We start from the raw sequence: 26,099 nt of genomic DNA, 5'->3' as shown, positions 1-26,099 counted from the left end.
TTAAGGCAAGAACACTGGAGTGGGTTGCCAAGCCCTCCTCCAGGGGATCTTCCCAACCCAGGGATCAAACTCTAGTCTCTTTCATCTCCTGCATTAGTAGGTAAATTCTTTACTACTAGTGCCATCTGAGAAGTCCATGAACTAAATTGTACTGTCTCCTAATTCCAAATCTCATTCACTTATAAATCCTTGAATTCTTTTAATTCCTAAGCCTTGGGCTGGCAGCTCAGGGAACAAAACTACATTAAAAAATAAAAAGTTGCCTGCTGTCAATGAACTCAACAGCTGGGGAAGCAGGATAGAGAGTAGGAAACACACAGGGGATAAATAATTCCCTTAGAGTTTACTAAGTGCTCTAAGAAGATAGTGAGGTGTAGAAGAAGTAAAATATAGTCTGGTACCGGGTGATGGGTGGGAGATTAAGACACTTTGAGCAGAGGAAGAGCAAATATTATTATGAAGGCAAGAAGCCACAAGGCATATTGTACGGGAGAGGAGAATACAAGGTCCAGAGACTAAGTAAAACAGGACTTTGTCACATGAAGAGCTCTGGGCTCTATCCAATCACTGAAAAGTTTAATGAGGCAAGTGGAGGGTTCACTTTGATTTCACAAAAATGACTCTGGCAGAAGCAGACCAGATAATTGGATTAGAGAGTGCATCTGGGAAGGAAGTAGGCAGTTGTAAGCATCTAGCTGAGAGATTCTGAGAGCTGTGGAGGTGACAATACTCCTTCCCAGCTCTGGAATCACATCTGTGTTGGCCACGGTCCCACTGATCCTAGCATTACCTGAGGAGGAAGTCAGGTGGTTTGGGAAGAGGTAAGAGGTATGTGAGGGAGAATGCTCTTTCCAGACGGTTTAAGGAGTCTGGGCTTTCCTGGTGGCTCAGATGATCAAGAAACTGCCTGCAGTGCAGGAGACCCGGGTTCAATCCCTGGATCAGGAAGATCTACTGGGGAACGGAATGGCTACCCACTCCAGTATTCTTGCCTGGAGAATTCTATGGACAGAGGAGTCTGGCGTGCTGCAGTCCATGCAAAGAGTTGGACATGACTTAGTGACTGAACAACAACAATAGCTCCTTCTAAAAAAATTTAATGAAAGAAAAAACAGTTACATCACAATTACTAATAAGAATTATTTATGAAAACTTTACTTCATTTATATAAGTATAAGGGGGTATATGGTGTTGAGGGTATGGTGTTGGAGAAGACTTGAGAGTCCTCGGACTACAAGGAGATCAAACCAGTCCATCCTAAAGGAAATCAACCCTGAATATTCATTGGAAGGACTGATGCTGAAGCTGAAGCTCCAGTACTTTAGCCACCTGACTCAAAGAGCCAACTCATTGGGAAAGATCCTGATGCTGGGGAAGATTGAAGGCAGGAGGAGAAGAGGATGACAGAGAATGAGATGGCTGGGTGGCATCACTGACTCAATGGACAAGAGTTAAGCAAGTTCAGGAGATGGTGAAGGACAGGGAAGCCCAGCATGCTGCAGTCTATGGGGATGCAAAGAGTCAGACACAAATGAGCGACTGAACAACAACAAAGGGGGTACGTGTGCTATGTTGTAAAGTAAAATGCATTAACTTTGTGCGTAAGTTTTAACAATACTATCCCAGGGAATAGGGTTTTGGCTGTGTTGAAAATCACTGATTTGGGCAATGAGGAGCCCCAAAACAATCCCATGAAGAGTTGTATAAAAATTGGATTGGAGGGAGGCATGGAGAAAGGTAGGAAATCAATAGGAATATGCCACGCTGCTGGTGTGGAACTTTGCTGGGGGCCAGCGTGAGGCACTCCACCCATGGCAAAGGTCATGAGGAAGGAGGCTCGACATACGCAAAGGCGGGATTGAGCCTCAGGAGTCCCCCTGGAAATCCTCGAGCATCTACCCCCATAACCAAAGTCTGCCTACTTTACTACTTTGTGCTCTCACCTACACCTCTGACTTTACGGGGGGCTGTTCCCCACCACCTCTTTTGGAGAAGGAGCTAACTTAGAGCTCCAGTTAATAATAATTCCTGGGCATGACAAGAGTGTTTTAACCTACAAACTCCTCTGAAGGTTCTCTAGCCTGCCTGACAGGCTTGTCCAGCCACATGTGATTGCTCACAGCCTCCCAACTGTGAGAGGCACAAGATGCTTTAAACCTTCTAAAAACAGGTTCCTTAGAAAAGTTAGAAAACCATTAATATAAATATAATGGGCTGATTAGAAATTGTATTGGTGAAGGGTTTTTCATTTGTTGAGCCAATGTTTGTTGCTAAGTCTCCACATCTCCTGCCCTTACACACATTAATGAATATATGGAAGAAATAAGTATTAACCTTTGATATAAATCACGTTAGACCTTAGGCTAAGTAAATTCTTTCCTTAATTAAAACCCACTACACCCTCACCCTATAGGAATGTAACTTTATCTGGTACCTTCGGAAGGTGGAGTCTTTTCTAAGAATAATCACCCCTGGAGAAATAAGTGTCCTGGTTGACTGACCGCTGTCACAAGGAGAGGGTCATAAATTGTCAGCAGGCCCCCTGGCCAGAAGATGATGTAACACCCCTAAGACCTCTGTATACATTTGTATGAAGCACCTGACTTTGATAAAAGTCAGGACTGCTGAACCCACGTGACTTTTGCATAACATCTCAGTGTATAAAAGTAGACCATGGAAAATAAAGAATTGGGATCAGTTCCTCGAAAGACTGGTCTTCCCATGTCTCTCTCTCTCTCAAACTCTGGCTGAGTCTCCATCTGGAGTGCGGAACCCGCCATGCTTACTAATTATGCCTGGGCTTCTAAGATCCGACCGGGGAGGCCTCAGTGTCTCCTCTCCTTCGGGAGAATGGAAGGACGCCTGCGGCCTACATAAGTGGTGCAAGCTTCTTGTCTTGAAGTTTTATTGGTTTCTTGCGTAAACCAAGCTACTCAGCCTCTTTTCTCCACTGAATTTTCCTGCTGAGCTATCCTCATTCTATTACTCTTTATATCTCTAATTAATATCTAATTGAAGCTATTGTATCCTGATCCTTGCCGATGCCGTCCCCGCTTCGAACTCCCTGGATCAGCCGGGGCTGGGCCCCAGCAGAACTTACACAAGGAAACTTCAGATTTATTCTAGTGGCTTTGTGAAGATAGGAAAGCTAGAAGTAACAGAAAGGAGTGTCATATTCCAGAATATAACCACCAGCATTACTAACATTTTTTTTTAAATGTTCTTTTGAAGGGAAAAAAAAACCCTGTGTATTGGAGATAGGCTACTAGCCTCCTTTTGTAAGCATGATGGCTGCAAAAATACTGTGAGTTGTGAGGGAAAGAATTCTCTGCACAGCAAGCAGCTGCTTTGTCAGTATGTCTCCTCCCTTACTCTCCTGCAGCTGTAGGCATTATTGCTACAAAGCTCATGTGAGATCTGCCTTAACCATAGGCCAGAAGTTAGTTTCCCCACATATGTAAGATATGATTGGAGTTTGAATAAGAGCAACTGCAGCTAAAGGGGAAAGGTGGGAGATATTTGAGACTTTTAAAAGGTGAACTCCTCAGGGCTTGATGAACCCATTTACAAGGTGTGATGGAGACAGAGGAGATCGGGTTTCTGACTTGGGCCACAGGGGAGATTGTGATGCTGTTGCCTAATCAGAGGCCACAAGTAGAGAAGCAACAAGACCGGAGGGAGGGAAACTCATCCTGTTTGCTTCATGTTGACTCAGAGGATCTGGCCATCCACATGGAGCTGTCTGGAAGGCAGGTGGCCAGCCATTCAGGTCGGGAGCTCTGGAGAAAGGCCCAGGCTGGAGATAAACCTTGGAGTCATCAACATCTGGGAAGTAGCTAAAGCCATAAAATTGGATGAAAGTGTCAGTATGTTTGACTCTTTGCGACCCCATGTACTATAACCCACCAGGCTCCTCGTCCATGAAATTCTCCAGGCAAGAATACTGCTGGAGTGGGTTGCCTTTCCCTTCTCCAGGGAATCTTCCTGACCCAGGGGTCAAATCCAGGTCTCCTGCATTGCAGGCAGATTCTTTACTATCTGAGCTACAGGAGAAGTCCAATAAAAGTGGATAAGATGTGTCAACTGCTGCAGAGAAATCAAGGAGATAAGGACTATAGAAAAAAAAAAGAGAGAGAGATTAGACTTGACCTGACCATTAGGTGGAGCAGTTACAGCAGAATGTTTTGGGGAAAGGATACTTGATGTTGTTCCAGATCATTCCAGGTTGAGGAACAAATGGGAGTTAAAGAAGCAAAGACAGTGAAGACAGATTAGTCTTTCAAGAAGTTTTGCAGTGTGGGGAAGGAGAGATACAGAACAGAGGCTTTGTTCCCACCCCTTTAGTGTTATCACTCTCTAGCCCAGACCAAACCTTCTGACCAACTGAGCTTAAATGTTGCCTTATTTCCAAGGTTCTTCATAAGGTGCCTCTGCATGACTTCTGCTGCCTCACTTCCTCCAGCAGCTCTCTCCACTCCCACACAAACCTATTTCGCTAGTGTACGTGTGCCATGGGCACAAGATCAACAATCCTTTGATCCCTTTCAATTCCTATACTTCTGAACAGCCTTGACCTTATTAACATTTCTCATGAGACCCCAGTCATCGCAGCCTGTGTTGAAATGGCTCTCTCATCATACTATTCTATTCTTAACTTGAATCACCTACACAATATTGGAAAGAGAGAAAATTTTCACCCCAGTTCAGTTCAGTTCACTCGCTCAGTCGTGTCCGACTCTTTGCGACCCCATGAACCACAGCACGCCAGGCCTCCCTGTCCATCACCAACTCCTGGAGTCTATCCAAACCCATGTCCATTGAATCGGTGATGCTATCCAACCATCTCATTCTCCACAAATATTAATAATAAAACATACCATTAAATATTTTTAATCAACTTGCAAATTTCAATTTGAAAATCTATTCAAATCTATCAATTTTAGTACAAAATATAGTTATTTCCACTTAGAGAAACTTTACATTCATATACACAAAATATGCTTCATCTGTATTAGATAAGAAACTGTGCAAAAGGATTTATCATAGTATCCTTTAAAATATGAAAGTTACAATCATTTAATAATGATTTGCCTGATATCTTTGGAGAAGGCGATGGCACCCCACTCCAGTACTCTCGCCTGGAAAATCCCATGGACGGAGGACCTTGGTAGCCTGCAGTCCATGGGGTCGCAAAGAGTCGGACACGACTGAGTGACTTCACTTTCACTTTTCACTTTCATGCACTGGAGAAGGAAATTGCAACTCACTCCAGTGTTCTTGCAGCCTGATATTTTTATTTTTTAATACTCTTCTTTTTTTTTATTTTATTTTATTTTTAAACTTTACATAATTGTATTAGTTTCGCAAATATCAAAATGAATCCGCCACAGGTATACATGTGTTCCCCATCCTGAACCCTCCTCCTCCTCCCCCCCCCCATACCATCCCTCTGGGTTGTCCCAGTGCACTAGCCCCAAGCATCCAGTATCGTGCATCGAACCTGGACTGGCATCTCGTTTCATACATGATATTTTACATGTTTCAATGCCATTCTCCCAAATCTTCCCACCCTCTCCCTCTCCCACAGAGTCCATAAGACTGTTCTATACATCAGTGTCTCTTTTGCTGTCTCGTACACAGGGTTATTGTTACCATCTTTCTAAATTCCATATATATGCGTTATAGAAAAAGAATGCCATTTCCAAACACGCCAATTAGCGAATATGTACAGGAGCAAGGAAAAAAGATGATCATATTAGGAAGGATGTGGAGTCTAGTCTGAGGGGTGGCATTTCTCAGGTCTTTGCAGCTGACCCTGGAAATTCACATATGGAAAGCAAAGCCCTAATTTCTATCTTCCTTCCCCATTCCAATCTCCCCACTGCCACCACTGACTGGGGTATGTATTTTTAGACGGGGGATGGGGGAAGGATGGCAGGAAACAGACACTGCAAGTCAGTGGAATGTCCTTCCCTCCTTCTGTAGGAGATAACAGAATGGACTTGACAAGCAAAAGAGCTAGGTTCAAAACCAAGTTCTAAAGTGGAGTGGCCTTGGGCAAGCAAGCTGCCCTCTTGGGATTTGGAGGGCAAATCCACGGATTAGACTCCACATCCTTCCTAATGATTATCTCTTTTCCTTGTTCCTGTACGTATTCGCTAATTGGCGTGTTTGGAAATGGCATTCTTGTTCTATGTAAAATGACTTTTTTTTAAAGAAGAGTATTAAAAAATAAAAATATCAGGCAAATCATTATTAAATGATTGTAACTTTCATATTTTAAAGGATACTGTGATAAATCCTCTTGCACAGTTTCTTATCTAATACAGATGAATAAAATACAGACGTGTAAAATACAGAAAATAAAGCCTGCTATTTCATAGGTTCTTATAAAGCTTAAAGGCAATAATGCACAAAAAGTGGTTTAAGGGCTTTCAATAACTGTTTAAACACTCGTTTTAAGGGATTAAGAGGTACTACTATGAGTAAACTACTATGAATAAAATAGACATTGTACCGCAACAAGCACTGGGGTACATGCATCTGTTTCAATTATGGTTTTCTCAGGGTATATGCCCAGTGGTGGGATTGTTGAGTCATATGGCAGTTCTATTCCTAGTTTTTAAAGGAATCTCCATATTGTTCTCCATGGTGCCTGTATCAATTTACATTCCCACCAACAGTGCCAGATGGGGACAGAGATGGGAAAGGGGACATATGTATACCTGTGACTGACTCATGTTGATGTATGGCAGAAACCAACACAATATTGTAAAGCAATTATCCTCCAATTAAAAAAAATCAAAAATAAATAAATAAGCTACAAGGATATTATGTACAGCATGGGGAATATAGCCAATATTCAATAATTATAAATAGAGCATAGCCTTCAAAAATTGTGAATCACTATATTATATACCTGAAAATTATGTAACACTATACATCAACTATACCTTAAAAAATTCTTTTAAATGAAGTCCTCTGCAAAGTAAAAGTAAAAATGCTGGTTATAACAGGCTGTAACTGCTTCTAGAAAGGTGCCCATCTGTGGGCAGCCTTTCAAGCGGCTCTATTTCGAAATCAACCCTCTGTTCTATGTCATTGAGGCTGACCCTGCCACACACTCACTGCCTCCACAACAAAGTTTTTAAACTGAGATCCTGAATTTTATTTTTTTCTTCATATATATATTTGATTGAAGTATAGTTGACTTACAGTGTTTCAGGTGCACAGCAAGGTAATTCAGTTATACATATACATTGTTTATATTATTTTTCAGATTATTTTCCATTATAGGTTATTACAAAATATTGACTATAGTTTCCCGTGCTATACAGTTAACCTTTGTTGCTTGTGTTGCATATCTATTTTTTTCTGAATTTTAGATATAAGAAAGAGGAGGATTATACCTCAACAATTTAGGAACAGCTTCTATTTAGGCTTTCCCACTGGATTTTGGAGGCAAGCATGGCAACCCATTCCAGTATTCTTGCCAGGAAAATACTATGGACAGAGGAGTCTGGCAGGCTATAGTCCATGGGGTCGCAAAGAGTCAGACATGACTGAAGCAACTGAGCATGCACACACTGGATTTTAGTGTCTTGATCCATAATTAATATTCCTACTGGACTTATTTTGTTACTTCTTCTCCTTTAACATTAAACAATGGTGATGTTTACATTAACCAGTTTGTCCAAGATGAAAAATAAGGAGAATCAAATTTAAAAGTTGGTAGACTCTTTGTTAAAAAGAAAATAGTCTTCCTTAACTATTTGTCAATTATTTTGTAGCCATGAATTTATCATTAGTAACTGTGGCAGAAGGAGTGGTACCCATTAAATATTCCACGTGCTTTTCCACATTTCTCAGGCTCCCTTATAGTTAGACAGCAGCCACACAACTAAGTCTGCCCAAGGGACAATGAGTGCAAGGGCTGTGTATGATGTAGGAGCAGGGCAAGTTCTCCATTCCCTCTATTCCCCTTGCAGAACCTTCAGGGTCCGGTAATGAGGTAGCTGCTCCATCTGATGGAGGGCACCTGAAACTGAGCCAGTGACAAACAAGAGCTACCATCAGACTTTGCATGAATGGGAAAGAAATCTCTATTCTGTCAAGACACTAAGGTTTGGCATTTATTCATTACTGGCCAGTAAATCACTGCAGATGGTGGCTGCAGCCATGAAGTTAAAAGAGACTTGCTCCTTGGAAGAAAAGCTATGATCAACCTAGACAGCATACTAAAAAGCAGAGACATCACTTTTCCAACAAAGGTCTGTCTAGTCAGAGCTATCGTTTTTCCAGTAGTCATGCACAGATGTGAGAGTTGGACTATAAAGCTGAGCACCAAAGAATTAATGCTTTTGAACTGTGGTGTTGGAGAAAACTCTTGAGAGTCCCCTGGACTGCAAGATCAAACCAGTCCGTCCTAAAGGAAATCAGTCCTGAATATTCATTGGAAGGACCGATGTTGAAGCTGAAACTCCAATACTTTGGCCACCTGATGCGAAGTTATGACTCATTTGAAAAGACCCTGATGCTGGGAAAGACTAAAGGCGGGTGGAGAAGGGGACAACAGAAGATGAGATGGTTGGATGACATCACTGACTCAATGAGTTTGAGCAAGCTCCGGGAGTTGGTGATGGACAGGGAAGCCTGACGTGCTGTGGTCCATGGGGTCGCAAAGAGTCAGACACAACTGAGGGACTGAACTGAAGGAGATAAAGGTCCTGAAGGGAAGAAAAGTGTTCTCTATAAATTTAATAACTAGTTGAACCCTCAAGAATGTAGAAGGGGAGGAGTGAAGGGGGGTCAGGGAATCTGTTTGAAGACACCATAGCAATGACAACCACCTTTTGATAGGGTAACAGGTAGGGAGGGTAGAGGTCCCCAGGTGGCAGGAGGAAGTAAACTGCAAGTGGCAGACTTTTTTTTCCTTCTGTGTTGAGGAAACGGGTTCTGCCTAAGACCAACCTTTTCTATCTTTTCTCAAACCTTGGGCTGATAATGGCTCAGCAAACCAGTACTCATACTAATTGTTTTATGGCTGGGGGTGGCCCACCTTGGCCATCCTATCTCAAAAATGCTTATTGTGGGAGAGGGGCCTGGTGAAACTCCCTCAGCCTTGAGGTGTTTCTTTATCTGATTAGAAGCTAGCTAACAGACATAAAATGCCTTGGCACTCTTTCTGTTCCCTTCTGATGTCTATGTTAGAAGCTTTCCCTATCTCTGCTATACTTCATTAAAACTGCTACACAAAAGGCTCCAAGTAATCAAGTCTCGTCTCTGACCCTGGATCAAAATCCTCTCTTCCAGAGGTCACAAATCCTGGAGTAACACACAGCTTGCAGTAGCAACCTTTCACTTTTGTACTTAGAATCAGGCATGTTTTGGCATAAAAGCAGGCTCTATTTCAATCACAGAGATTATTCTAAAACAAACAGAGGACAGTTCTTTAAGAGCTCGTTTTTATGTGCTGATATTTAATATGTTGTTTACACTTGTTAGTACAGAATTCTATAGCACAAGGGAAGGGTAATGCAAGAGAAGCATTACCTCTCTATATAATACTTTTAGTTTCTCCCCACTGCCCTCAGGATAAAGTCCGAACTCCATAACACACCACCAAGGCACCCGTCCCCTGGCCCCCACCACCCCATCTCCTTGGCCTTATCTCATGTCCACTCCCTGCCTGGAAGTATTCCCAGTCCCCCGAGATATGCTAGCTTTTTCATGCTTCCCAGCTTCTTGCACACATCCTTTCCTCTCTCCCTTGTCCTCTTCTCCAGCTAGAATTTCATTACCAAGATGCAGCTGACATTTCTATTCCCAGAACCTAGCATAGACAGACATATTGTAAAAAAAAAAAAAAATTGTCTGAGGAATAAATGTACACTGCAGAAAAAGTGTGAATATAGAGTATCTCACCCAAACCTTTATACATACCAGGAGCTAAGTAACCATTTGTTCAATTAATTCTTAAACTCTTAATACTTGGCTCAGTTATTGGTTGAACAAGAAGGAATTCTCTTTGGCTGTTCCACTAACATTCTCAATAACCACAAAGGAGGAAAACTAACTCTGCAATTCATGTGTTTACCACAACCCGTCCCTGAGTCTCCAATGGAGTCCAGGCTTTAAAGACCAAGTAATGCAATAATTCAGCATCTCTTTAATAACGAAAAGAAAATGAGGTGGTGCTATTTGCTGTTGTTTTTAGGATTTGCTTCTCTGGGAGGGGAGTGGGTTGGAAAATATTTCTTCCTGAAGTTAGGATAAATATAACTTAAAAAAATAAAATCAAGCAAGAAACAGTTTTGCCAAAGGCCCAGAAGATTGGTAGATGTTGTAAGGTTAAAAACAAGCCAAAAGATAAAAAACAAAGGCTTCAGGGCAGAAAATTATATTTTAAAAGAACTTACTGTTTCTGACAACGTAGGAATCAAGGAAACAGACTGTGTATGAGACGGTGGTGATGGCCAGATAAAGGCAGAGGGGATAGGAATGGATAAAGAAGGAAATTATATTAGAGAAATTAAGAAGAAAAACTAAATAGCATCTAATTGTTAATCCAAATGATGGCTAGTTTGGAAAACAATCAAAATTCTGCATTGTGTTTTAGAATTAATCTGTTCAGGTTATTTATCTATTTCACTTGAAAATAACTTTTCCCAAAGGAATAACTTTAACCATGTTCCTAATTCTAGAGGAATATACACGGTCTTTTCTTTTGCTTGAGTTTATCAGAAATCAACTAATGTGGTCACAGTCAGAAAAGTCAACCTTCCATAGCACACATAATTTGAAGCTTTTAAGGAAAAAACATAGTTCTCTACAACCAATATTTTAATAAATATAATTTGCTACAATGAGTACTCTTCATCTTAAGGATTCAAGGCCAAAGTCTTTGGAACTAATAAAATAACATTGCAGGATCACAGGAAAACCCTTAGCAATTGACTGAAACTCAAACTGTAGATGACAAGATGTTGAATAAGTCTCAATGTAACCTAAATGTTGGTAGGTGCTGTAAAGAGATTTTCTCATCATCTTTCTTTAAGCGCCACACCCCCACCACCCACCACACACACACACTGTTCAGAACGCTTGCACCCTCTCACTTGTGCTCCTGATCGTTAATCCTGGCTTCTGGTTTCAATTTTAAGAAAAGTTGAATTAAAGATGTTTGGGGATCATTTCTGGGCTTCCCTGCTGGCTCAGGGGTAAAGAATCTGTCAGCAATGCAGGAGATGCAGGAGATTCCCGTTCGGTCCCTGCGTCAGGAAGATCCCCTGGAGGAGGGCATGGCAATCCACTTCAATAGTCTTGCCTGGAGAACCCCATGGACAGAGGAGCCTAGTGGGCTATGGTCCATAGGGTCACAAAGAGTTGAACACGACTGAAGCATCTGAACACACAAGGCACGCACAGGGATCATTTCTAATTTTACACTGAATATGAGGTTTGTCAGAAATGAGTCCAAGGAACTGGGTGTCTGGGAGAAAGGTGGTGGCATTCAGCCAGTCATGATTTATTGAGCAACTACTAGGGGCCAAACGGAGAAGGCAATGGCACCCCACTCCAGTACTCTTGCCTGGAAAATCCCATGGACCGAGGAGCCTGGAAGGCCGCAGTCTATGGGGTCGCTAAGAGTCAGACACAACTGAGCGACTTCCCTTTCACTTTTCACTTTCATGCATTGGAGAGGAAATGGCAAGCCACTCCAGTGTTCTTGCCTGGAGAATCCCAGGGACTCGGGAGCCTGATGAGCTTCTGTCTATGGGGTCACACAGAGTTGGACACAACTGAAGTGACTTAGCAGGGGCCAAAAGTGGAATGAAACAGAAATCTCTGCCGTCTGAAGCTTACCTTTTAGGGTGTGTTGGGGGAGGGGAGGGAAGGAAGACTAATCAACAAAATAAAAGAGTAAATCAGTAAAAATTAGAAGGGGTAGATATTATGGAAGAAATAAAGCAGAGAAGGGGCACAGTGGTTCCAGGGGTGAGGGTGGCTGCTCAGTCCAATATAGTCGCCACTGGTCATATGTGACTAGTTGAATTCAAACTAGACTTCAATGAAGTTAAAACTTCAGTTCCTCAGTTTGCACTCATTGAATTTCAAATGCTTATTGGCCACCATGTTGGACAGTGATGATTTAAAGATATATATAGAATGCGTCCATCATCATGGGAAGTTCTTTCAGACAGTTCTACTCTACAAAGAGCAAGGAGTCTAGTATTGCTGGAGTGGTTGAGCAAGGGACAGGGTAAGAGATAACATCACAGAGTTTAAAGGAGCACAGTTGTACAGGAGCTTGATGGCCATTGCAGGAACTTTTTTTCTGAGATATGAAGTTTGGAGAGTTTTGCCATAGGAGTAACTTAATCTGACTTGGTATTTAGAAGAATTACTTTGGGTTATTTTTTTTTAAGTCACCCAAATAAAAGATGACCAAAGGTGTACAAGTGTGGCAGCAGAGGCAGGGACGGTGTGGAACATGCTCAGGTTCTGCACAAGCTTAGAAGCTAGTACCAACAGATTCTGCTGGTGAGAAAGTAGTGGAGTATGTCATGATAAAGACTGTAACTAAAGGAAAGAAGTCAGTGTTTGTGGCATGGGAGAAGCTATGGTCAGTCACACACTGATTTGACTTTGCAATGACAAAAGCACAACTGAAAATGTCCAATGGACATTTGGAGAAGTGAGAGCTCAGATGAGAAAAGGACCTGAGTATAGATATGATATTCATCAGCATAGGGGTAAGAGATGAAACAGGAATGGAGGTGGAAGAGAAGATTTCTAAAGTCTGCCCTTGAAGAACAACTATGAGAGAGGTGTGGGTAAGACAAGGAGACAAACAGAGTCTTAGAAAAATGCAGGTGTCGACAGCCAAATGCAAGAGAGATGCCAGAAAGTTGAAGAGAAATGATGATGCCCAAGGAATGGCCACAAAATGTGCAAAGGCACTGATCTCTAAGAGTGCAGTCTCTACTAATTATATGTGTGTATTGGAGATGGGGAGAGCCACAATCTAAATATAAATGGTTTCGGTGAGAACAGAAGAATGGGGTGCACCACTGTTAGTGAGAAGAGAAAGTACAATAAACTTTGGCATTTCTCAGAACTTACAGGTCGTTTCTAAAACAATCATTTAATTTGGTCCAGCCACTACTAGTGTCATTTGTGTTCAACATTGTCTAGTGACAAACTGAATACACTTTTTAATGGTTCAAGTTAATTTAGGCCACAGGGCAAGAAAAATTGTATAAGAAGTAGTTTTAAGAAGGGAAAATACATATATTAGGATTTGTTATTCTCATCCTTCTGAGATTAGGTAACAAGTAGCCACTTTTAAAGGTAGGTGGTGGGGGGAACCCAAGGCTTTGTGCTAAGGGTGAATTTCAATTTTCCTGCAATTCTGATGGAGAAGGAATAATCAATATTGGTACTTTAAATGTGGGCAAATGGGGTAAACACTAGAAAAGAAGGCTAAGGAGAAAGCCATAGTGCTTTGAGCTCCCCTCCTCCCAGGAGCCTGGTTACAAGGTGGATAGGAAAGTCCAGGGACTCATGATGGCAGGCAGTTGCATTTTCCTGGTAGGATTTCAGAAACAAGCTAATCTATACTCAAAAAATTGAGATCCAAAAAGCACCTTCACCCATGATCAATTCCAGTCTCCCAGTTAGCTGAGGAGGTACTGAGACCTAGAGGTTAAATAATTTGCCCCAAATGATTCAGTTTTTGTTGTTGGTGGTTGTTGTTGTTTAGTCACTAAGCCACCAGGCTTCTCTGTCCATGGGATTTTCCGGGCAAGAAAGAATACTGGTGTGGGTTGCCATTTCCTTCTCCAGGGGATCTTGCAGACCCAGGGAATGAACCAGCATCTCCTACACTGGCAGGTGGATTCTTTACCGCTGAGCCACCAGGGAAGCCCCAGTGATTCAGCCAGCCAGTTCTCTGCAAAGTCAGACCTAAAAGCTGGTGGGGTGGAGCTGATTCTGGGTCCCCAGCTCTTTTTCCTGCATTGTTCTACTTGCTATGTGAGAATAGGACTCTCCTTTTTTTTGTTATTGTTCAGTCGCTAAGTCATGTCTGACTCTTTGAGACCCGATGGATTGTAGCCCTCCAGGCTCCTCTGTCCATGGGGATTCTCCAGACAAGAATACTAGAGTGGGTTGCCATGCCCTTCTCCAGGGGATCTTCCTGATCCAGGAATCAAACCGGAGTCTCTTGCATTGCAGATGGATTTTTTTTACCAGCTGAGCTACAGCATAGAACTCTTAAGACAGACCAACCGAAGCAAATTCTGCATTGGAGTTCTACTATCTGGACTCGGAGATGAACGGGAGCTGGAGTAGGGTGGGGGATGGAAGGAATTAATGAGATTTGAAGAACCCTATTGGGTTTGACGACAGAATATTGGCTTACAAATGCCTTGACAACAGGCTTTCTGAAATCTGCCCTGGTGTTGAAACTGCCTTACTTGCCATGCTCATCAGCGCACAAGTGAAACTCGCAAGGTTGACTAGTGTCCGTTTCATTGACTTCTGGGTACTAACTCCTGGGTATATTTCTATAAAAATCTTATCTCCAGAGTGGGAGACTTGCGGAAAGGCAAGAAGAGGGATGTAATAAATAATAATAATTCGAGTCGGGGTATGGGGGTGGACTGCAGGCAGAGGAGACTGGAGGAAGAGTGACAAGCCAGACCGGACCTGGGTTGCTCGCAGGGCTTTCCCGTTGCTAGGACCGCCAGCGTCCTTGGCTACCGCTCGCTAAAATAGGAGCTCTCCTCTGCTACGACCAGTCCAGCGCTTCGCGGACCGCGCCACCTCGCGTCAGAAGGAGAAAAAGGAATCGCATTTCCCCGCTTCCCTCGGTGCGGGTCCCAGAGAGGAATCAAAACTGCGGGACTTGGCAAAGCAGTCACCCGGAGGCCAGTCCTAAGAACCTCCCGCTGAGGGTTGTGCGAGGAACTAGAGAGAGGGCGAACCCCGGGGGTCTTCCCCTCTGACTCACGTTGTACTCCCTCAGCCAGGACTCTAGCTCTTCCTGCAACGATCGTAAAGCTTCGTTGGAGACCAGTCTCCTCAGGTTATCTGCCATCGCTCGCTCTTCCGCTCGGCCCGCTCTGGGAGATGGACTCGTGGACCGCGGGGTGGTGTGGCGGGAAAGGTGTTCTCTTCCTGAGAAGCTCAGAGCGCGGCTGGTGTTTCCATCCTCCCCGCTCGGGTCGGACGGGGCAGGGTTCGAGAAGCCGGGGGGAGATGCCCTGGGCCACAGCCGCCGCGCCTCATTCGCTGCCCCGTGCGCGGTCTCCCGGCTCCCGCGCGGCCGCCGGGAGCCAGGACAATAAAATACCCAGGCGATTATTAAACAAACCTTGACGTGAGCGCGCGGCAGCTGGGGACGCGCGCGGCCCGTTTCCTTGGCAACGCCTGCGCCGCCGCCCAGCCCTAGCCCAGCGCACTACCCGCTTGCAGCCCCGCCGCCCGCATCCCTCCTGCCTCCCCACCTCGACCCGCCCGCGGGTCCGGGGCACCGCCAGGACGCGCCATGCCGCTCTTCCTCATGCTACTGATGCTCAGCCTCATGCTGCTGCTGCTAGTGCTGCTGGTGGCCGAAAGCGAGAGCCCCCAAAGTCTGTGAGACTCTGGGTTGGGCCGGCGGCTGGAAGACGTTAAGACTTCAGATGGCAGCAGCCCGACCCTGATGGAGAGAGAGGCGCCCGCAGTGTGGCGATGCTGGGCAGCCGGAGGCCTCTTGTCTAGGAAAGCAAAGGTTATTTCTTTCTAGACGTTTTTGGTTAGGCGGTGAAGAAAGCAGTTGTTTGGCTCCTTCCTATATTCTTTCACTTCTCAAGACTTTATTTCTTCCTTTGTAACATCTAGGATTTGGTGGGTGCCCAGCTAAATAGATTTTAGCTCCAGGATGTTCACAAATTAAAGTCAATCAGGTTTAAATAATATTTGGTTTGTTTTTAGAATCATTAAGCACTCTAAAGTTATTTAATTATGAATTCTCTAATTGAGACTTTGTGCAAGTTTAGAGCCGGTTTTGGCACTATTTCAAAAGGTGTATTAAGCCACAGTGGTAGTTTGGACTACTTAAGAAATGAAACCATTTCAACCATCATTAAGCACTTTAGTACCCGTATTTTCAATGTCGTCAAATAATGTGCAGATTGCAAATCATCCTAATCTATCTTTTTTAAAACGGAGCGGGTGGAAGCAGGACCTCAGCTAGCTAGTCGATTAGCTAGTTTAATTCAGTTTCTTCTTCTTTTTTTTTTTTTTCAGGTATTTAAGAGTTATGAACATTGAACATGTCCACTGATGGTAAACTTAAGACTTTTTGCCCCCACCCGCTTTTTTCCTCTTAATTAGTGGTTTTACTGTCCTCTGATAAAAATGAAAGGCTCATTCTGGAGTCTGTGTTCTTACTATCTTCTGTAGACCACAAAATAAGGACTATAAAAGTTCTCACCACAAGAAAAAAAACTTGTAACTATGTCTGGTGATAGATATTAATTAGACTGATTGTAGTGATTATTTCACGTTATATACAAATATTGAATCACTATGTTGTACGTAATGTATTATTTTAATTATATGTCAACAAAAAGAAGAAAGAATATAAAAAGAACACACATTTTATCATAGTGCAATAACAATTGCTAAACTACAAAAAATAAATGTTCATTACTGACTTTCTTTAAAAAATATAAAGAATGAGGAAGGCAATGAAGAAGAATCTTATAGATTTCTTAACTTAATGCACATTTTTATAGGTAATTGGAATCTTTGAACAGTCTGATTTACTTATTAATAAAAACCAAGTTGTAATATTTGCTTAGGTCAGACTCAGGGTTAAATCCTCCTCCTTACTGTTACACTTTAATTAACCTCTAGTCCTTGTTTATATCATCTTGCATGCCTGTGTGCTCAGTTGCTTCAGTCATTTGGGACTCTTTTATGACTGTAGCCTGCCAGGCTCTTCTGTCCATGGGATTGTCCTGGCAAGAATACTGAATAGGTTACCATTTCCTCCTCCAGGGGATCTTCTCAACCTAGGGATCAAACAGCGTCTCCTGAGATGGATTCTGAGCCATCTAGGAAGCGCTTATATCATCTTACTATAGTTCCTACTTCACAGTGTTATTAAATAAGATCATTCATGTGAAGTGCAACACAGTGCTTGACATGTTATAGCAAATGTTATAAATTTGCTTCCTAAATGCTATGATTACTATTACTACACATGTACAATAGGTCACAGTACTAATATTAAACAGCAAAGGGTAGGTTGGAAACATATAAAGCAACAATAGGGCTGCTGATTGAGTAAATTATTCAATGGAATGTTTCACTATAGAAATCTCATTTTTGAACAGCTAGTATCTAGGAATTACTACTATATAATGTTAACTGAAAAAAAGCAGGTCTCTAAATTATATATTGGAGAAGGCAATGACACCCCCACTCCAGTACTGTTGCCCAGAAAATCCCATGGATGGAGGAACCTGGTAGGCTGCAGTCCATGGGGTCGCTAAGAGTCGGACACGACTGAGCGACTTCCCTTTCACTTTCCACTTTCATGCATTGGAGAAGGAAATGGCAACCCACCCCAGTGTTCTTGCCTGGAGAATCCCATGGACGGAGAAGCCTGGTAGGCTGCAGTCCATGGGGTCGCATAGAGTCGGACACGACTGAAGTGACTTAGTAGTAGTAGTAGTAGTAGTAAATTATATATATTGTGTTACATTATACAACATGAACCCAAGGCATGATTATGGATGATTTTAATTGGTTCCTTTATACTTTCCCAATTTTTCAAATTTCCACCATGAACACAAACTGCTTTTATGAAAACTTACTCAGAAACAGCTATCCAAAAACTTGACCACCTTCAAAAAAATGTTACTCAAAATATCAATATTTAAGCCAACTCAAAATAGAATATGCTTTGACCAAATGTTCATATTACTCATTTAATAGACGTATGGAGTCTTAGGATAGAATGAGCCTGAAATCACTTAGAATATGCTACCTGACCTTATCTCTACAATACTTGACCACCACAAGTAGATTCAAGACCCTTCAGGTTTCCCAGTCATTTCATACACCTCTTAGTTTCCATAGAGCTCTGGAGCATGGTTGTCCTTAGCAAGAACTTGATGCTTACTAATAACAAGCATAACTCTCAAGTACTCAAAACAAAGGAAACGTTTTACATACTTATTCATTATTTATCCCCCTAAAACTTCCAAAAGAGGATCTCAGATAACTTACAGTAAAAGGTTGTAGAAAACATCTTTGTTAGATTTAGAAAAAAATTAATGAAAAAAACAAATGTGCCCCCAGTTTAAGTCTGTGTACTAATATTGAGCCTTATTTTACATTTATTTTGGGGCTTTGTGGCAGTCAAGAAAAAAGGAAACTGGGTGGTATGATTACCATTTGATTTTTAAAGTACACATACCAATTTTTTGAATGAAAGCACATTTTTTGGTACCAGTTCTTAAATATGTTTATTCCTTTCCAAAGAGTATAGAATAACAGATGAATGTGTCCTTAATAACCTCTCCTTTGTAAAGAAAATACAGAAACAATTCATGTGACTTTCTTGCAGTCACCTTTGATCAATGCCAATGGGGGTAACGCTAGAACACATACCATCAAAGAGAGGGCCAAGCAATTGACACCCCATTTCTTAGCTCTCTGGTGATGTTACTTGATACAAGCTTAGAACTTCCATACCTGTAGGAATAAGTAGATACCCTCATAAGTGCCCTTAATGATGATCTCATCATGTAACAACAGACTGATTCCAAATAGGAAAAGGAGTACGTCAAGGTTGTATATTGTCACCCTGCTTATTTAACTTATATGCAGAGTACATCATGAGAAACGCTGGACTGGAAGAAGCACAAGCTGGAATCAAGATTGCCGGGAGAAATATCAATAACCTCAGATATGCAGATGACACCACCCATATGGCAGAAAGTGAAGAGGAACTAAAAAGCCTCTTGATGAAAGTGAAAGTGGAGAGTGAAAAAGTTGGCTTAAAGCTCAACATTCAGAAAATGAAGATCATGGCATCCGGTCCCATCACTTCATGGCAAATAGATGGGGAAACAGTGGAAACAGTGTCAGACTTTATTTTTTTGGGCTCCAAAATCACTGCAGATGGTGACTGCAGCCATGAAATTAAAAGATGCTTGCTCCTTGGAAGGAAAGTTATGACCAACCTAGATAGCATATTCAAAAGCAGAGACATTACTTTGCCAACAAAGGTTTGTCTAGTCAAGGCTATGGTTTTTCCTGTGGTCATGTATGGATGTGAGAGTTGGACTGTGAAGAAGGCTGAGTGCCGAAGAATTGATGCTTTTGAACTGTGGTGTTGGAGTGCTTTTGAACTGTGGTGTTGGAGAAGACTCTTGAGAGTCCCTTGGACTGCAAGGAGATCCAACCAGTCCATTCTGAAGGAGATCAGCCCTGGGATTTCTTTGGAAGGAATGATGCTAAAGCTGAAACTCCAGTACTTCAGCCACCTCATTCGAAGAGTTGACTCATTGGAAAAGACTCTGATGCTGGGAGGGATTGGGGGCAAGAGAAGAAGGGGACGACAGAGGATGAGATGGCTGGATGGCATCACTGACTCGATGGACGTGAGTCTGGGTGAACTCCAGGAGTTGGTGATGGACAGGGAGGCCTGGCATGCTTCGATTCATGGGGTCGCAAAGAGTCGGACACGACTGAGCGACTGAACTGAACTGAACTGAACTTCCTTAGCACTTTTGATGGGTGCAGGATGGCAATTTAAGAGAGAGTTAGACCCTGGAATGCAAACAGTAGACACTGCTGATTAAAGAAGAATCCACATGCTTCAAACTATAAGCATGCACTCAACAAGGTTGAGATTCTGTTTTTAAAGTCTATATATATATATATATATGGCTTCCTGGCAGCTCAGAGGTTAAATCGAGGAGCCTGGTAGGCTACAGTCCACGGGGTTGCAAAGAGTTGGACACGACTGAGCGACTTCACTTTCACTTTCTTTCACTTTTTATACATATATATATATATGATAAAGGAAGTGTTTTATATATATATATATATATATATATGATAAAGGAAGTGTTAGAGTCCCTCATTCGTATCCAACTCTTTGAGACCCCATGGACTGTAGCTCGCCAGGCTTCTCTGTCCGTGGGATTCTCCAGGCAAGAATACTGGAATGGGTAGCCATCTCCTTCTCCAGGGAAACTTCCCAACCCAGGTATCAAACCTGAGTCTTCCACACTGCAGGCAGATTCTTTACCGTCTGAGCCACCAGGGAAAAGTGAAAGTGAAAGTGAAACTCGCTCAGTTGTGTCCAACTCTGCGACCCCATGAACTATACAGTCCATGGAATTCTCCAGGCCAGAATATTGGAGTGGGTGGCTGTTCCCTTCTCCAGGAGATCTTCCCAACCCAGGGATCAAACCCAAGTCTCCCACACTGCAGGCAGTTTCTTTACCAGCTGAGCCACAAGGGAAGCCTGAGCTACTGCTGCTGCTACTGCTAAGTCACTTCAGTCGTGTCCGACTCTGTGCGACCCCATAGATGGCAGCCCACCAGGCTCCCCTGTCCCTGGGATTCTCAAGGCAAGAACAGAGTAAGCCATATATATATATATATATATATATATATATATATATATATATATGGAAATAGATAAGTAAAGGTTCTATTTGAAGAATCTTTTGATGCTCTAATTTTGTTCCTATTTATTTCAGGATATTATCAAGCAGGCATTTATTTGGAAATAAAAGAAAAATCAAATCTTTCTTTCTGGTACACTATCAGATTATCTTAGAGAAGTTCAAAGAACAATAAATTTGAAACATGGATACTCTTGTTTTATCTCACACTCTTCCAGTTAGTGGTTTCTCATGACTTTACATAAGTCTTTAATCATTCTGAGCCTCACTTTTCTTCCATCTACATAATGAAAAACATGGACTTGATGAGCTCTAAGATCTCTTGCAGTTCTAACATTCTTTAATGTTGTTTCCCACCCCCCCCCCTTTTTTTTAACATATTGTTTATGGTTGAGATTGAGCAAATCTTGCTTGTTGTCTCAATTTCTGGTTCACAGTTCAGTTGAGGTCAGGCCTTGATTCTGAGAGCGTTAGCCAATCATTAAAAGTTGAACCTCTTTTTGGCATACAATTTATTTTGCAGGCTTGCTGAAATAACTAATAGAGCTAATCTCCAAGAAATAAACACGGGGTTCCTCCAAAGTTGCACTTTTAATAAATTTAAACTCAGCTCAAACTGACAAAATCTTCCTAACTCCCCCACCCCCACAAAGCTCATCACTCTCTTCTTTATGCTTTGTCTCTCTAACTTTAGAAATGTTGATACTGTTATCCTACTATATTAAACTTATTTGTCTGCATCCTATATAAGCTTGTGAGTTTCTTAAAGAAAAGGGCAAAGGTCTATTTAGTTTAATATCCTCAGCACAGCAAGTGGCACATTCTAAGCCCTCTATAAATGTTTGTTAAACTATTAACAAAAAGAGAAAGAAGTAAAAGAAAGAAGAAAGGAAAACAAAGAAGGAAAGAAGGCAGGAAGGAGATGATAGGCTGCTTTATATCTGAGGTCATAACCCCATAGAGGTAGAAGAGCAAATTTAATAGCTATTGGTTGTTCTTAAAGCATCATAATTCTACCACCCAGCCAGGAGCCTTTTTTTCTAGAGAAGTGTAGTGAGTCAAACATCTGGATGGAATAGGCTTTCTGAAAGTTCTTACTTTTGTCCACTTTGAATTTTACCTGTATCAGTTAGCTGGAGAGATTTTTAATTAGGGATTTTATGAAGCCAACAAAAGAGCAACCAAACTCCTCAGTATAGCAAGAGCTGTGTGTGTTTTCTGATGCTTGTATGTAAGAAGCTTGTATGCAAGGAGCTCCAAGGATATTCAGTGGGATCCTCATCATAATTTCCACTGGGGACAGTTGCAAACCCTCAGCACATGTGGCTAAAGGGTTAGCCACATAATAAAGGGTTAGCCAGATAATCTGTTCTGCTCTAGTCAGGCTTCTAACCCAGTCCTCTTCTGTGTGTGCCATGCTATTCTTATCCTACAGCTGTCCGTGTTAGTCCTTTGGGTTGGGGCCTATATTACTATTTGAAGAAAATCTTTTAGCTTTTGCTGACCCAATTGTATGTGATTTCCTTTAAATTTAGTGGTGGTATTAAATTTTTACTGGTGGTATTGCCAAGGCACTTTGTCTCTATGTATGAGACAGGTTGGCAAAACCAAGGCAGAGCTGCTAGTCTTAGAAACTGGGGTATTACAGATTTCTAAGATACTTATCTGGGGAGGCCTTACAAATAGCTGTGAAAAGAAGAGACGTGAAAAGCAAAGGAGAAAAGGAAAGATATAAGCATCTGAATGCAGAGTTCCAAAGAATAGCAAGGAGAGGTAAGAAAGCCTTCTTCAGCGATCAATGCAAAGAAATAGAGGAAAACAACAGAATAGGAAAGACTAGAGATCTTTTCAAGAAAATTAGAGATACCAAGGGAACATTTCATGCAAAGATGGGCTTGATAAAGGACAGAAATGGTATGGACCTAACAGAAGCAGAAGATATTAAGAAGAGGTAGCAAGAATACCCAGAAGAACTATACAAAAAAGATCTTCACGACCCAGATAATCACGATGGTGTGATCACTGACCTAGAGCCAGACATCCTGGAATGTAAAGTCAAGTGGGCCTTAGAAAGCATCACTACGAACAAAGCTAGTGGAGGTGATGGAATTCCAGTTGAGCTATTTCAAATCCTGAAAGATGATGCTGTGAAAGTGCTGCACTCAATATGCCAGCAAATTTGGAAAACTCAGCAGTGGCCACAGGACTGGAAAAGGTCAGTTTTCATTCCAATCCCAAAGAAAGGCAATGCCAAAGAATGCTCAAACTACCGCACAATGGCACTCATCTCACACGCTAGTAAAGTAATGCTCAAAATTCTCCAAGCCAAGCGTCAGCAATATGTGAACCGTGAACTTCCAGATGTTCAAGCTGGTTTTAGAAAAGGCAGAGGAACCAGAGATCAAATTCACAACATCCGCTGGATCATGGAAAAAGCAAGAGAGTTCCAGAAAGACATCTATTTCTGCTTTATTGACTCTGCCAAAGCCTTTGACTGTGTGGATCACAATAAATGTGGAAAATTCTTCAAGAGATGGGAATACCAGACCATCTGACCTGCCTCTTGAGAAACGTGTATGCAGGTCAGAAAGCAACAATTAGAACTGGACATGGAACAACAGACTGGTTCCAAATAGGAAAAGGAGTACGTCAGTCAAGGCTGTATATTGTTACCCTGCTTATTTAACTTATATGCAGAGTATATCATGAGAAACACTGGGCTGGAAGAAGCACAAGCTGGAATCAAGATTGCCAGGAGAAATATCAATAACCTCAGATATGCAGATGATACCACCCTTATGGCAGAAAGTGAAGAGGAACTAAAAAGCCTCTTGATGAAAGTGAAAGAGGAGAGTGAAAAAGTTGGCTTAAAGCTCAACATTCAGAAAACGAAGATCATGGCATCTGGCCCCATCACTTCATGGGAATTAGATGGGGAAACAATGGAAACAGTGTCAGACTTTATTTTGGGGGGCTCCAAAATCACTACAGATGGTGACTGCGGCCATGAAATTAAAAGATGCTTGCTCCTTGGAAGGAAAGTTATGACCAACCTAGATAGCATATTAAAAAGCAGAGACATTACTTTTCAAACAAAGGTCCGTCTAGTCAAGGCTATGGTTTTTCCAGTGGTCATGTATGGATGTGAGAGTTGGACTGTGAAGAAAGCTGAGGGCCAAAGAATTGATGCTTTTGAACTGTGGTGTTGGAGAAGACTCTTGAGAGTCCCTTGGACTGCAAAGAGATCCAACCAGTCCATTCTAAAGGAGATCAGTCCTGGGTGTTCATTGGAAGGACTGATGCTAAAGCTGAAACTGCAATACTTTGGCCACCTCATTCGAAGAGTTGACTCATTGGAAAAGACTGATGCTGGGAGGGATTGGGGGCAAGAGGAGAAGGGGATGACAGAGGATGAGATAGCTGGATGGCATTACGGACTCAATGGACAGGAGTTTGAGTGAACTCTGGGAGATGGTGATGGACAGGGAGGCCTGCTGCTTCTACTGCTGCTGCTAAGTCACTTCAGTCGTGTCCGACTCTGTGCGACCCCATAGACGGCAGCCCACCAGGCTCCCCCGTCCCTGGGATTCTCCAGGGAAGAACACTGGAGTGGGTTGCCATGTCCTTCTCCAATGCATGAAAGTGAAAAGTGAAAGTGAAGTTGCTCAGTCATGTCCGACTCCTAGCGACCTCATGGACTGCAACCTACCAGGCTCCTCCATCCATGGGATTTTCCAGGCAAGAGTACTGGAGTGGGCTGCCATTGCCTTCTTCAGACAGGGAGGCCTAGCGTGCATCAATTCATGGGGTCGCAAAGTTCAGACACGACTGAGTGACTGAACTGAAATGAACTGAACCGAACTGAAGATACTTATTAAGCTTCATTACTGTCTTAAGCATTGGAGATAGAAGGATGAGTAAGATACGGATCTTCCAGATAGAGCTCCCCATTTTTTTGATGAACTTAGGACAGGTAAACAAAATAGAATACAATGCACTCTGAAATACATGTAGAAGACAAGGAGCAGAATTAAGGGACAGACTGCCCAGGCATGTAGGAAGGCTCAAAGAGAACATGACATTTGAATGGATTTTTGAATGATGAATAAGAGTGTGCTTGACAGAGAAAAAGAGAAGGACTTTTCAAGCAGAAGGAAAAGAAGCAAAGCATAGGAAGTAAGGACTAGAGGACTAGAATTAGAGATAGGAATTAAGGATCAGTCAAAAGCCCAGTTATCTGAGTGGATTATTGGGACCACAGCCAGACTATTATCAGAGGCTTACTGCTGATTCCCCAAAGCATTGAGCTGTAAGCAGAAACCGTCTTTCTGCTTAAGATGAAGCTTGTCCTAGAGATCCAGGAAGGAGTCAGCCTAGAGATGCAAGTCAATTGGTTCCAGCATTTGGAAAGGATTTGCAGAACTTGATGACCAGCTAGGTACTGATCTTAGCCAAAACTAGAGGAGAGACGGGAAAGATTATAAAGGATTTACCAGGTGAGAGAGCTGAATCTTCTAACTACAATTTCTTGGCAATCCTCTGATGTAAAGTACGCAGAGAGAGAAACATCAGCTCCGGTCATCAAAGAGCAAAACTGATTTAGTTCCTAGAGAAAGAAAAATTTGGCCAGCAGGTCTCTCTGGTGTTCCTGTTGAGTTAGGCAGGCCGGGGGTCCCAAGATGCTTAGAAGAAGTTTCAGCTACTTGAGGAATAGTTAACGCACCTTGCTCACCACTGCCCTCTCTTTCTTTCTTTTTTTTTTTAAACTAAGAGGATTATTGGATTATATTGACTCGACAGGGAACAAGGAATGTGTACTCGAGCTACTTGTATATCTGAGTGCCTTCCTGGTGTGCAGTAAACATCTGTTAAATTGGATTCCCCAGGAGATACATCACACTATCTTCAACCCACCTCCAAAACCACAGAAAAAAAGCATCAGCCTTCACCGGCCCGCCAAAACTAAGCAGCATCCCTGAAGTGACTGTCCTCTTTAAGGACATTCGGTTTTCAAGATTTTAGCTGCCTGTCAGCAACTTGTTAACTTCTGTCCACGTTGTCACCACCTCCTCCCTCGTCCACATGTACTCTGCAAATGCGCCCTCCCCACCCAGCCAAGGAGACCCCCGACTCGTGAAGCAAGGAGCCCTCCTGATGGCACCAGCACCGCCCCCCACCCCTTGCTGGGGAATGGAGGGGAAGGGAGAGGGGTCCTCTGTATTTTGAGGGCGCCCTTTTGGAAGAATCCAGAGGCGGCCCGAGGTCGAACGGAATCCCGGTGTGCGAGAAAACGCTCCCGGAGGCCACTGCCTGGGCGCCGGGGGCAGCGGAGCTGGCACCAGCGGCCTGGGCGGGGCGGGGTTGGAGATGGGGGGCGGGGGCGAGGAGCGGCGGGCC

At 42.7% G+C, this 26,099-nt stretch overlaps 1 protein-coding gene across 7 annotated transcripts in view; it reads right to left on the bottom strand.

Moving 5' to 3' along the window:
• The window catches only part of SPATA18 (spermatogenesis associated 18), a 46,635-nt gene extending 31,305 nt beyond the window's left edge, over positions 1-15,330 (bottom strand). For 2 of the 7 annotated variants that reach the window (XM_070372387.1, XM_070372384.1), the window contains exon 1: positions 15,017-15,326. In XM_070372387.1, coding sequence (XP_070228488.1) covers positions 15,017-15,103 — 87 coding nt within the window. In that variant the 5' untranslated portion in view covers positions 15,104-15,326. Of the gene's footprint in view, positions 1-15,016 lie in introns of all 7 variants that reach the window. The other 5 variants (XM_070372383.1, XM_070372385.1, XM_070372388.1 and 2 more) reach the window with 4 other exon arrangements.
• Between the last annotated feature and the right edge of the window lie 10,769 nt (positions 15,331-26,099).

The sequence above is a fragment of the Bos mutus genome, chromosome 6 (genome assembly GCF_027580195.1).
Source record: "Bos mutus isolate GX-2022 chromosome 6, NWIPB_WYAK_1.1, whole genome shotgun sequence".
Lineage (NCBI taxonomy): Eukaryota > Metazoa > Chordata > Mammalia > Artiodactyla > Bovidae > Bos > Bos mutus.
Note: the sequence above shows the minus strand (reverse complement) of the source record. Positions and strands in the feature narration are given on the sequence as shown.